Consider the following 13,294-nt stretch of genomic DNA (forward strand, 5'->3'; position numbering starts at 1 on the left):
AGATGAGTCAGAGTGGAGGTAGAGGATATATTGCAAGAGGTATAGGGTGAAATACAGGGTAGTGCATTGGATCTGCTGAATTAGCAAGCAAAGTAATAAATATAAAGATATATATATATGGAAGGTAAAATATGGAGATTTAAGTTGTATTTATTAAACTCAGACTTTCAAGTGTTGCTGTACTTTAAATTAAGTTTTATTGTGTTTCAATAGTGAAGCAACTGTAGATAGTTAGATAAAACGTATTTACTTATTTATGCAGTCACCTATATGCATGTTAAACAGAATAATATAACTATAAGTAATATGTACATTTGAAAGCAGAACTAACGAATATCTTATATATTTAAAACATAATTAGAACACGCGTTTATTCAAAGCAATACACATATGTAGGTGTGCATCTTTAGTCCAAATAAATGCTGATATACAGAGGGATATGATATATATTTATGTTTGAGTTTGGTGGTTATGTGGGGACGAGCAGTTTCTTAAGTAGTCTTCTGAAGATAAGGTAGTTATCTGTGGATCTTATGCTTCGGGATAAAGAACTCTATAGCTTGGCTGCTTGAACAGAGAAGGATGTGCCACCCATATTTTTTTTCTTGTATGGTGGGATTGTGAAGCGAGGTGCCAATCTAGAGCGCACGTTTCTTAGCTGAATGTATTTGGTGATTTTATTCCTGATGAAGAGCAGTTCTGTTCCATGCATTGCTTTGTGGGTGATACCAAGCAGCTTGAATATGGACCTGCTGACAACCAGTAATCAATGTAGAGCTTTCAAGGCAGGGGAGATGTGGCCTTGAGGTTTTATAGGTAAGAGTAGTCTGGCAGCAGAGTTCTGAATCCGTTGTAGTCTTTTCATAGTTCTATTTTTGTAACATGTATGTGTTATGCTTCAATAAAGAATCACTGATTTAAAAAAATGAACAAGAGGATTTGAGTGCATGAGAGTACAAGGAGCTCTTTCCCCAGGCACCTTTCACAGGAAAACAAGACAACAGGAGCCAAAGTTTTATTTTCAAAATATATTGTTCTATATTAAATATGATTTTACAGATTACGACATTATAGTTTAGATATTACAAACCCACTTATGAGTTGCACAAGCACAACTTGAAGATTTTCCTACTATGGTTTAATCTAATTTATGAACTTTTCAGAAAGTCACACCATTTCCAAAGCATACACACCTAAATGTATGAAAATCATGGCTCTGTGCACATATGCTTAACATCTAACCCTGCATATTTTTGAATGGCACAAAACCTGCCTGGTTATGCATCAGATAGAAAGGCACCTAAACGTTCCTCCTTTCTTTTTTCCCATATGGACTATATCTTTTTTAGTTAAGACAAGCCTTTTTCTAGACAGGCTGCACTTTGTATGCACCTAAGTATCAATTTAGTGCACAAAATGATTGCTAGAACAGGCAATCTGTTAATGATTCTTCCCAATGCACCTGCCTTTTTTTGTGCTCACCACTGGTCATGGCTCGACAATTTGTTTATAGGACCACTAAAAATCTGGGGAACATTTGAGAAACTCGCAGAATGGCACAAAACCAAACACCACAGGGATTAAATGTTCCTCGCATTATTTATTTGTTTCTTAGGGGGGGTCAGAGTTTCTCACCAGTGAGGGTACCGCTTCCTTGCTGGAGGTTGCCCAGGATTTTCTTGCCAAGCAGGTGAATAAGTCTGGTCACAACCTGATAGGAAGGTAGGAAATAAAGTAAATTAATGTGAACATCCATTGAAATACCCGAAACCAATCAAACCTTACAATGCAACCTTCTTAAACAAGTGTGAAGGCGTGGTTTTAAAAAAAAAGATCTCTTTTTTCCACCTGTCATTTCAAGTTTTTTATTGTAGTGCATATAAACACTAGTCTTGGCACCAGGCTCATTAATCTCTATCGTTTGCCGCTAAAAGGAAACATACTTATCATTAATTAAAACATTTGTGCTTTAAATCCGATTTTAGGAAAATTAAATGATATCAGACTAATTTTGGTGAAAAATCGAATACTATTGGGAAAGAAGCATGCCAAGACACTGTCAACCGCAAACCTGGTACAGTGCCCTCATCTTTAATTCCATTTCGAGAATCAATACCTTTGACCAGTGTTCACTTTTACCGAAGTGTAAAAAAGGGGCATGATACCCTATAGCATGCCCTTAGCATAGCCTCATAAGCGCTTCTATGGTTTCTTACATCGCCCCCTCCCACATATTCTTTCACAGCTGCAAACAGAAGCAACCACACCTCCTATGAGATCTTTGTACAGCTCTAGATTGCCACAGCCCAATACAGACTTCAACGCAATTCCCAAAATAAAACTACAGGCTCAAGCTGCTCACTGAACGCTCCAAACAGATTTGTTAACAGTCTCAAACAGAACCCCACATGCAACCATAATTCATCAAAGCCTCCATCATAACCAGCCAACGCCCCAGCAAACCTTTAGACAGTCCCAGGACAGATAATCAGCATCTAAGAGAAACAACTAAAACCATCACACACCCCCAAACAGCCCTAACAAACTCCTATACAGCTTTTAGCAGATGCTCATCCTTACTCCACAAAACTGCCAGAATATCCCCAGGGACCCCATATGAGCTCCTGCAGCCATCAGCATTATTTTACACACACAGCCCAAACACACCATCACATACTGCCCAAGAGACCATCAAGTACCTTCCCCCACATGAATATATGATATTACCACGATTACAAGTTCCACGCATCAGGGTCGGATTGGGATCACAATTTGGCCCGGGCACTGACGAAAAAAGTGGCCCACATTCAAGAGGCGTGGCCCATATTTAAGGGGCGTGGCCCACATTCAAGGGGCGTGCCCTTTCATGAAACACCATTTGCACAGACAAGGAATGAAAGTGGGAGGATACTGTTCTTGCACAGGACACAGGGCCAAGGTGCTACATGCTGAGCAACTAAAAAAATTAGCAAGGCCCCTTTTTGTCACAAAATTATTCCAGCCCTCCAGCACAGGAGCACCTGAAAAGCAGCAAAGCCCCTGCTATTACTAACCTACTTAGCCCTCCCCAGACCTTCAGCTCAGGAGCACATGAACAGAGGTAAGGCCCCTGCAATTAGTAAATTAATCAACCCTCCAGGCCTTGGGAAAATGTCCTGGCAGGAGAGCACAAAACACAGCTTTCTGGGTCATCCAAGGTAGCCAGGTAGCCAGGGGGAGGCTGAGGTGAAGCTGGTGCATGGGAAGTGCCTTCCCAGTGTGTTCTGGCAGTTTGAGTATTTACCATTTACTGTAGTATTACCCTTGTACCTGTCTATGGTACCCTTTTGTAACTTGCACATGTCACTTTTCTCTTGTAACACACTGTTTGCTACCTCTCACTTTTGTTTGCTTTAGATACTTGCACAAGTGCCACCATTGCCTACGTAACGTTTGTTCTTGTGCTGGAGTGTCTGCCATTAATTGCAGTATTATACCTCTACTTGTATTTTGTACACTTTTGTAACCTGCACACATATCACTTTTTCCTCCTGTAATGTATCGTTTGCTCCTCTTGTATTTTGGTTGCTCACTATTGTCACTTTTGATTCATGTAACTTAACGTTTGCTTTTGTAATTTGTCCACTTATAATTTTCTCCTCATGTATTATTGCTGTTCCTAGTGTGAAGCGCTCTGACACCTTCGGGTAAAGTCCGCGCTATATAAAATCACATAAATAAATAAATAAAACAAAAAATTCCAAACATCACCAGGCCCCCACAGCAAGACCCATTCTTCCTCGCCCATTATGCCCTGAATGTGAAGGGCTGTGGGCGAGGTGTTAAGACTAACACCGTTTCTGGGCTGCATGGGCGCCAGGGGGCCGAGGTGCAAATAGCTCAAAGGCCTGAGAAACACCTGGCCCCCAGGGAGGCCGATTATTGCAAACAATCACCCCTGCCCAGCCTCAGCTTGATTGCTTGGCAGGGTAGGGGTGAAGGAGAGGCCACAGCTGACAATCGCTGTCTGGCCGCACAGCGAGGCTGCTTTCATTTTCTGTGTCTGTCTCCGTGCACTCTGTGGGCCGTTTTTTTTCCTCCCCTTTCCTAGTCCACTCTCTGTGGACTGGGACAGGGGAGAAAAAAACGGCCCACAGAGGGCACTGAGGCGCCGGCCCTTCGGCCCATGCCCGAATGCCCGCCTTGCCAATCCGCCCCTGCCACGCATGGCATTACCACGCGAATTTTACTTCGCAAGTGGCTTTACCACGCTGGAATTTGCAACGAAGGATTATACCACGCATTTTAACGTCCTTTAAGCACAAACGATAAAGATTAATTTCTTACCTGACACCTTCCTTTCTTTCAGCAGCAGCACGTACTTCAATTCACCATCGAAACAAGTGTCAAAACACGTATACCAAAACTAAAAAAGGACTGCTATTTTCACGTACACGGCACGTCTCTGGGGGAGGCACTTTCCTTTTTCTTCGGTGGTACTGAAGTTCGTTTTTTTAATTTAAGTAATCCGCTCCCTTGTTTGTTTTTTGGGGGGGAGACCCCCCCAGCCCCCCTCTGAGCCCCCCCCCCCCTGCCACCCAAGCCCACGCAGAACGACTTGAAGGAATACCACGTCTCCCCCCCAGCCCGTGGTAAAGACGTCGTGGAAGGCACCCTCGTTGTAAAGAAGTTTGCGTGGTAAGTGTCACGTGGTAAACGTAATTAGTGGTAATGCCTTCGTGGTAAATGATGTTTCCCCCCCCACATATTACCCATGACGTACCCACACACAACCTATAAAAGACCTCACTTAGCACTATATCCCTCACCCATAGTTGCCCACATACCCTGCTGATCCTCACACAGTAAGAGACCTTCCACATAACTATAGCTCTAAACCCACGCACTTCAACAATTAACCCGCATTCCAGCTGAACGTAGAGCAGCCTAACACAGCCCCTAATAATGAATATGCTACTTACCAGTATGCATCTGTTCTTGGCATGTAGGGCTGCTAACATTCATATCTTAGCATTAGATCGCCACCTAGTGTTGGGTCCGGATGATCGCACATTGTTGTCCTGGAAGAGTCTTCGAAGTATCCTGAGATGGGTGGCTCCTCCCCTGGACTACAGTGCGCATGGGCATCGGCTCCATCCCCAGATTGTTTTTCGCCATTGTGGCAGAGGATGGAGTGAAAAGTGTAAAGGATGTCCATGCTGATGATTGAATACAATAGTATATCTGCAGCTGCGACAGGCACCGGGGAGGAGGGTGGGCGATATGAATGTTAGCAGCCCTACATGCCAAGAACAGATGCATACTGGTAAGTAGCATATTCAGTTCGAGGCATGTGGGCTGCTAAATTCATATCTTAGCATAGAATACATAGCAGTCCCTCCATCAGCGGCGGTTGCCCGTGCCAGCTGCAGAAACCTGAAAAAGTGTCTTGAGAACAGCCTGCCCTACAGCCGCTTGCTGTTTGGAATGTACATCAACACAGTAGTGTTTTGTAAAGGTATGTGGTGTAATCCACGTGGCTGCTCTGCAAATGTCCTCTAGAGGAATGTTTCCTAGGAAAGCCATGGATGCCCCCAACTTGCGTGTGGAGTGTGCTTTTGGGGGTATTGTTAAAGTGCGCTTGGCTTTATGATAACAGATTTGAATGCACTTAACAATCCATCTGGCTATTCCAGCTTTGGAAATTGGGTTGCCTTTGTGTTGTGGTGAGAAGGCAACAAAGAGTTGTTTCGTCTTCCTAAAGTGTTGTGTCCTGTCTATGTAGTACATCAATGCCCTCCGTACGTCTAACGTATGGAGCATTCTTTCTGCCACCGTTTGTGGGTTCTGGAAGAATGCCGGCAAATCGATCGTTTGGTTGAGATGAAAATGTGACACCACCTTTGGAAGGAATTTGGGGTTAGTACGTAGCACTACCCTATTTGGATGAATCTGAATGAAAGGCTCTTGTATTGTGAGCGCTTGCAGCTCACTAACACGCCTTAGTGACGTAATCGCAATTAGGAAAGCAACTTTCCACGTTAGGAACTGCAGTTCACACGAGTGCATTGGCTCAAATGGTGGTCCCATCAGTCTGGTGAGGACCACATTGAGGTTCCACACCGGAGCTGGCGGTGTTCTTGGGGGAATGACTCGTTTCAAACCTTCAAGAAACGCTTTAATGGCAGGCACCCTGAAGAATGAGAGGTGCTGCCTATTTTGAAGGTAAGCTGCGATGGCGGATAGATGTATCCGAATAGAAGTGAACGCTAGCTTGCACTTATAAAGGTGTAACAGATAGCAAATGATGTTAGGGATAGATGCATCTAGCGGGTTTATGTCATTGTCTGCACAGTAAATGACAAAACGTTTCCATTTTGCGGCATAGCATGCCCTGGTTGACGGCTTCCTCGCCTCCTTGATGATGTTCATGCATTCAGGAGGTAGGTTGAGGTATCCAAACTCTAAGACTTCAGGAGCCAGATCGCTAGGTTGAGCTGTTGCGGATCTGGATGCTGAATTTCTCCATGGTTCTGCGTCAGAAGTCTGGGCGTGAGGCGCAGTCTTTGATGCGGCACCACTGAGAGTTCGAGGAACGTGGTGTACCAGGCTTGGCGCGCCCACGTTGGAGCAACTAGGATGAGTGTCATCGAGTGTTGCCTTAGTTTTCTCGCCACCAGTGGTATCAGAGGTGTCGGGGGAAAAGCGTAAGCAAATTTGCCTGACCAGTTCATCCATATCGCATTGCCCTGCGATTGGGGGTGTGGGAACCTGGCGGCGAAGCTTTGGCATTTTGCGTTCTCCCTTGTGGCGAACAGGTCTATGTCTGGACGACCCCACCTTTGGAAGTACGGCTGGAGTACCGATGGATGTATCTCCCATTCGTGCATTTGATGACTGTATCTGCTGAGCAGATCCGCCATCTGATTGTCCTTCCCTGGGAGGTGTTCTGCCATGAGGAAGATGTTCCTCTGAATGGCCCACTTCCACATGCTCTGAGCCAGGTGAGACAGCTGTGGTGAGTGGGTGCCTCCCTGCTTTTGGATGTAGTACATCGCGGTCATGTTGTCCGTCCGGACTAACACCACCTTGTTGCACAGATGTACAATGAAGGACTTGAGTGCCATGAAGATCGCCATCAGTTCTAGATAGTTGATGTGCATCTTCTGCTGCTGCGTCGTCCATAGTCCCTGCACCGTGTAAGTGAGCAGATGAGCTCCCCATCCCTGGAGAGATGCGTCCGTTGTCAGGATAACCTGTGGCACTGGCTCCTGGAACAGTCGGCCCTTGCAAAGGTTGTGTGGAGTCCACCAATGCAGAGAGTTGTATGCCCGACTGGTAACCAACACTAGGTCTGTTAATTGTCCCTGAGCCTGTGTCCACTGATTTGCTAAGCACTCCTGGAGCGGGCGCATATGCAACCGTGCGTGAGGGACTATGAAGATGCAGGAGGCCATCATGCCTATCAACTGCATGAACACTCTTGCTGGAAGTGAGTGTCCCGGTCTGAACTTTTGGATTAAAGACTGTATGCCGTCTATCCTGACCTGGTTTGGTTGTGCCTTGGCCGTCAGGGTATTGATTGTTGCACCCAGAAACTGCCGGACATGTGCCGGCTGAAGGTGTGATTTTGGGTAATTCAACGAGAAACCCAGGTCGTGAAGGAGGTGAATGGTAGTCGACATGTCCGCGGCGCACTGCTGTTCCGACCTGGCTTGAACGAGCCAGTCGTCGAGGTAGGGGTAGACATGGATGTTCTGCCTCCTGAGGTGCGCTGCTACTGTCGCCAGACACTTGGTAAACACCCTTGGGGCAGTTGTGACTCCGAAGGGTAGGACTTTGAACTGATAATGCGTGCCCTGGATAGTGAACCTGAGGTACTTTCTGTGGGACGGATGTAGCGGAATGTGGAAATAAGCATCCTTGAGATCTAAGGTTGCTAAGAAGTCTCCTTTGTTTAACATAGGAAGAATCTGTTGCAGTGTAAGCATGTGGAAATGCTCTGACAGTATGTACAGATTGAGGGGACGGAGATCCAGAATTGGTCTGAGAGATCCGTCCTTCTTTGGAATGAGGAAGTACAGGGAATAAACCCCTGTGCCTTCCTCCCCCACTGGCACGAGCTCGATTGCCCCTTTTTGCAGCATCACCAACACTTCCTGCTGCAATAAGTGCAAGTGCTCTGCGGACATAGGTCTTTGCCTTGGTGGAATGTTGGGTGGAGTGGATTTTAACTCTAGACAATAACCGTACTGGATAAGCTGTCGCACCCACCTGTCTGTGGTGATGTTGATCCAGACGGGCAGGAACTGCTGTATTCTCCCCCCGACAGGTGTTAAGTGGTCGGGGGGCAGTGACAGAGAGTCACTGGCTGCTTGTGGCAGAGGAGCGTGAATTGTTGCCTCCTTTGCCGCGTCCTTTGTTGCTGTTTCCCCTGTAGCCCCTCTTGTTCTGTTTGGGGTACGAGGATTGTGCTCCACCTCTAGGGAACTGTGACTGTTGACCCAACTGTCCTCTGGTGACTCCACGGGCACCTGAGCGACGAAAATTATTGCCACGAAACTGCTGTGATTGTAGGGCCCCCATAGATTTAGCAGTTTCAGTGTCTTTTTTAATTTTTTCCAGGGTGGTGTCAACATCTGGACCAAACAGTCTATCCGGATTGACTGGCTGATTAAGTATGGTTGTTTGAATGTCAGGTTTGAACCCCGATATGCGGAGCCAAGCCTGTCTTCTGAGCATGACACTGGTGTTAATGGCCCTAGCGGCCGTGTCCGCGGCATCAAGTGCACACTTTATGGCCGCGTTGGAGATCAGTTGTCCTTCTTGTATAATCATTTTGGTGCCCTCTTGAAACTGCGGAGGCAGGTGTTCCACAATCTGCTCTAGTGTGTCGTAATGTGATCTATCATAACGTGCCAGTAGTGCCTGTGTATTTGCAATACGCCAGAAATTGGCGGCCTGCGCAGCCACTCTTTTGCCTCCTGCCTCTAGCACTTTGGACTCCTTATCCGGGGGAGGAGCTTCACCCGTTGTTTGGGAGTTGGCCCTTTTGCGTGCGTTTGCTACCACCAGGGAGTCAAGCGGCAACTGTCCTCGAATGTATGCAGGGTCTGCAGGCGCTGGTCTGTACTTTTTTTCAATACGTGGGTTGACCACCCTCGCCCTGGTAGGCTCTTTAAAGATGTCCGCAGCATGCTTGAGGACCCCTTTGAGCATAGGCAGTGTCTTTACAGTTCTTTCCGAAACTGAAAAGGTGTCGAATAGAAAGTCTTCCTCAACTGGGTCAGCATGCATGTCCACATCATGATTAGCAGCTGCCCTCTCAATGAGTGCATGAAAACCTGCAGAATCCTCTGTAGGGGATGCACGTGTACTGAAAGTCTGTGGGTCTTGTCCCACATCTTGGGTGCCTTGGTCCCCAATGGCATCATATGAATCTGGCTGTGCATCAGGTTCATTGACTGGGAACGTGTATTGTTCGTCTTCACCATAGCCCTCACTTTCAGAATGGTCTGGAGACGGTGTTGGGCTCCTTCCCAGAGGAGGCTGAATAGGTTCCATGAGGCCTGAGGCGTCCTGTGGAAACTTTTTCTTCTTTAGGGGGATGACATAGGATTCCACTGGCTGCGAAGTGATTTTCCTTTTGTAAAGGGTTAACTTCCCTGTGTCCGCGTCTATGAAACACTCCGAATCCTCTTCTGGGTCGAGCACCTGACCCGAAGATGCCCCTGCCGTCGAAGATTCCGACTTCTTTGGCGTCGATTTCGATGAAAAGGCCTTCGGCACCACTTTTGGCGGTAGAAGGAAGAGGAGTTTACTAGCGGGCTTGACCGGGAAGTCTGCCACCTTCTGCGTCGATGGCGTTGGCGTCGACGAAGAAAAAGCCTTCTCCCTAATTCTTTGTAGTGAAGAAGCAACGAGAGATGCGTCGGTGACCGATGTCTTTGGCACCGACGAGGTGGCCTTGCCTTCGGATGCGACGTTCCGTTGGTCTTTTGGAGGGATGGACGGCGCCGACCCCGAGTCCTTGGAGCGATGCGCAGATGTCCCCGTTGGAGCCGGGGCTGTGTCGCTTGCTTTGGCTGGCTTTGCCGGCGCCGGCGCGCTTGTCTTGTGCGTGCCACCCTTTTTAGAGGATCTCTCCTCCGGCGCCGATTTTGACCCTGTGGAATCGCCGTGTTTCTTCGACTTCTGCGGACCTGAGGTCGACGGAGTCGATGAGGCTGCCGGTTTATTTGTTTTTGCTGTTACGACCGCCATCTTAGGGACGATTGAGTCCTTAACTTTCGGTTTCGGTTTCGGGTCGGCCATTTTAGGTGCTGTCGAGACCGTTGCTTTCAGTTTCGGTTTCGAAACCCTCGGCGCAGCAAGTATGTCCGTGGCCGGGCCATCAGGCGGGGCCGTGGCTTGCGCTACAGGGTCTTGGGTAAGGCCGACAGGCGATCCCGCGACCCTCTCCTGATGTCCGTCAACTTCGGGGCATAGCTCGTCCCCTGAGCTATCTTCCGCGGCCCCATAAACCATATCGTCGTCTCCTACCTCGTCGACGTATTCAAGGCCTTGACCCACGACTCCGTCGTCGTCATATTCCGGATCAGCCTCGACCTCCGTCTCAGGCGGGGAGATTTGAAGATGATGGCTCTGGTCCTCCTCTTTTTGGTCGTCGAATATGTTTTCTGGATCCGGGGCCGCCTGTTTGGCCACAAGGCGCACCGCGCGCCGAATCGTGAGAGTCTTCTTCGACCTGAAACTCGCACAGGCCCTGCAACTTCCTTCGTCATGGTCTGGCGAAAGGCATTTATTACAGACCGGGTGCACGTCTATATGTGGGTATTTGGACCCACAGAGCGGACAAAGCTTAAACGGACTCCGCTCCATGTTGGGAACTTGGTGTCGAGTCGCGATGAGAAGGCCTCGATGTCCGAAGAGTAGTAAAAACTCCGCTGATTCCGGCTCCGAGAGACGGAAGAACTCGAGACCGTACGCAAACAATACCGACGTAAAGAACCCAAAGCCTTTTGGCCGTTAAGATTGATGTTTATTCGGTTCCGACGGAGAGACGTCGAGACCGCATCCGAACCCAATGGCGGAAAAAAACAATCTGGGGATGGAGCCGATGCCCATGCGCACTGTAGTCCAGGGGAGGAGCCACCCATCTCAGGATACTTCGAAGACTCTTCCAGGACAACAATGTGCGATCATCCGGACCCAACACTAGGTGGCGATCTAATGCTAAGATATGAATTTAGCAGCCCACATGCCTCGAACACTCTGTATGCATCATCACACTAATCATCGAGTAGGCTCCCATAGGCTTTCTGTTCTTTCTCTCCTTCCCTCCCTTTCATTTCTGATTGTACCACACAAAGCACCTGGATACTGCACAGGTCAGGAGCTCTACACAAAGTTATAGCATAAAAATCAATGCTGACATTAAGACCTTTTGGAAGAAAAGAGGCTGGCATCGTAGAAGTAAAAAACAAAGTGATTTTCAAAAACAAATATTAAAAAAAGATCGTCCCTTAAAACACAGGCAGAAGCATCTGGATATATTCTTAATAGAGGTTTCGGTAATGGGATAGGGTCTTAGAAAGGAACTGACACCTTTCCAGGTTTGGGCACACAACAGTTTGCCTGTGTTCATCTGTTTGTTTCGAAGATCACGAGTGCCACAGAAGGGTAATCTTTATTTGGATTCTAGAACACCGCAACTTTGGAGCCTATGAAATGTACATATCTAATGCGGGCATTTTTGGGTTTGACGTTAGCCAAGATATTTAAATGTTAGTACCATTATAGCAAGGGTGTTCACGCCCGAAACGCGTCTGTTCGGCGTTTTTTGCACCCCTGCACTTTATGCTTGAAAAATAAAATCAAAAATATAACCTGAAGACTGGCTTTGGACGTATTTATCGTTGTCTGCGTACTGGGTAACGTGCATGAGGCGTTGTTTGCACAGTGACCGGTTGGAGGTATATATTTCACCGTTAGTACTGAACTACTGGCTCCTTCGTAGACAATCAGGTACAGCCCACAAACGTACGTTGTTGCAAGTATTTAGTGCTTTATTCTTTTAACTCCAATGCCAGCATGACTCTCTCTCTACATATATATAATCAATCAATCAATCAATGCATTTATATAGCGCGCTACTCACCCGGAGGGTCTCAAGGCGCTTGGGGAGGGGGGGAGGTCCGCTACTGCTCGAACAGCCAGGTCTTGAGCTGCTTCCTGAAGGCGAGGTGGTCTTGCGTCTGGCGGAGGTGAGTCGGGAGGGAATTCCACGTCTTGGCGGCCAGGTAGGAGAAGGACCTTCCTCCCATGGTGGCTCTTCGGATGCGGGGGACGGCAGCGAGGGCGTGGTTGGTCGAACGGAGCTGGCGTATGGGAGTGTAGAAGCTGAGGCGGTTGTTGAGGTATCTTGGGCCTTGGTTGTGTAGGGCTTTGTGTGCGTGGGTGAGGAGTCGGAACGTGATTCTCTTGTTGACCGGGAGCCAGTGCAGGTCTCTCAGGTGTCCGGAGATGTGGCTGTGTCGGGGGATGTCGAGGATGAGTCTTGCTGAGGCGTTCTGGATCCGCTGGAGTCTCTTCTGGAGTTTGGCAGTCGTTCCGGCGTAGAGGGAGTTGCCGTAGTCCAGTCGGCTGGTGACGAGGGCCTGGGTGACCGTCTTCCTGGTCTCGGTGGCGATCCACCGGAAGATCTTACGTAGCATGCGCAGGATGTTGAAGCACGACGAAGAGTCGACGGCGTTGACTTGTCTGGTCATGGAGAGGGAGGAGTCCAGGATGAAGCCCAGGTTGCGTGCGTGGTGCGTTGGTTTGAGTGCGCTGCCCAGGGCAGGGGGCCACCAGGAGTAGTCCCAGGCGGAGGGAGATGATCCCAGGATGAGGACTTACGTCTTATCTGAGTTCAGTTTCAGGCGGCTGTTCATCATCCACTTGGCTACATCTTTCATCCCTTCGTGTAGGTTGGCTCTGGCGGTGGCGGGGTCGTTGGTGAGGGAGAGGATCAGCTGGGTGTCATCGGCGTAAGAAATGATGTTGAGGTTGTGTTGGCGTGCGATGGCCGCGAGGGGGCTCATGTAGACATTGAAGAGTGTGGGGCTGAGCGAGGAGCCTTGAGGAACGCCGCAGATGACTTCGGTGGCTTCTGATCTGAACGGGGGGAGGCGGACTCTGTGTCCTTCCAGCGAGGAAGGAGATGATCCATTCCAGCGCCTTCTCTTGAATTCCGACGTTGCTGAGGTGCTGCACTAGGGTGCGATGGCAGACAGTGTCGAATGCCGCGGAGAGGTCCAGGAGGATGAGGGCT

General features: G+C 48.3%; 1 protein-coding gene across 1 annotated transcript in view; it reads right to left on the reverse strand.

Moving 5' to 3' along the window:
- The window catches only part of PNPLA7 (patatin like domain 7, lysophospholipase), a 1,710,105-nt gene that overhangs the window by 783,497 nt on the left and 913,314 nt on the right, over positions 1 to 13,294 (reverse strand). The window contains exon 21 of the mRNA XM_086921192.1: positions 1,636 to 1,711. Coding sequence (XP_086777318.1) covers positions 1,636 to 1,711 — 76 coding nt within the window. The remainder of the gene's footprint in view (positions 1 to 1,635; positions 1,712 to 13,294) is intronic.

This window comes from Lissotriton vulgaris, chromosome 5 (genome assembly GCF_964263255.1).
Source record: "Lissotriton vulgaris chromosome 5, aLisVul1.2, whole genome shotgun sequence".
In the NCBI taxonomy this organism is placed as follows: Eukaryota; Metazoa; Chordata; class Amphibia; order Caudata; family Salamandridae; genus Lissotriton; species Lissotriton vulgaris.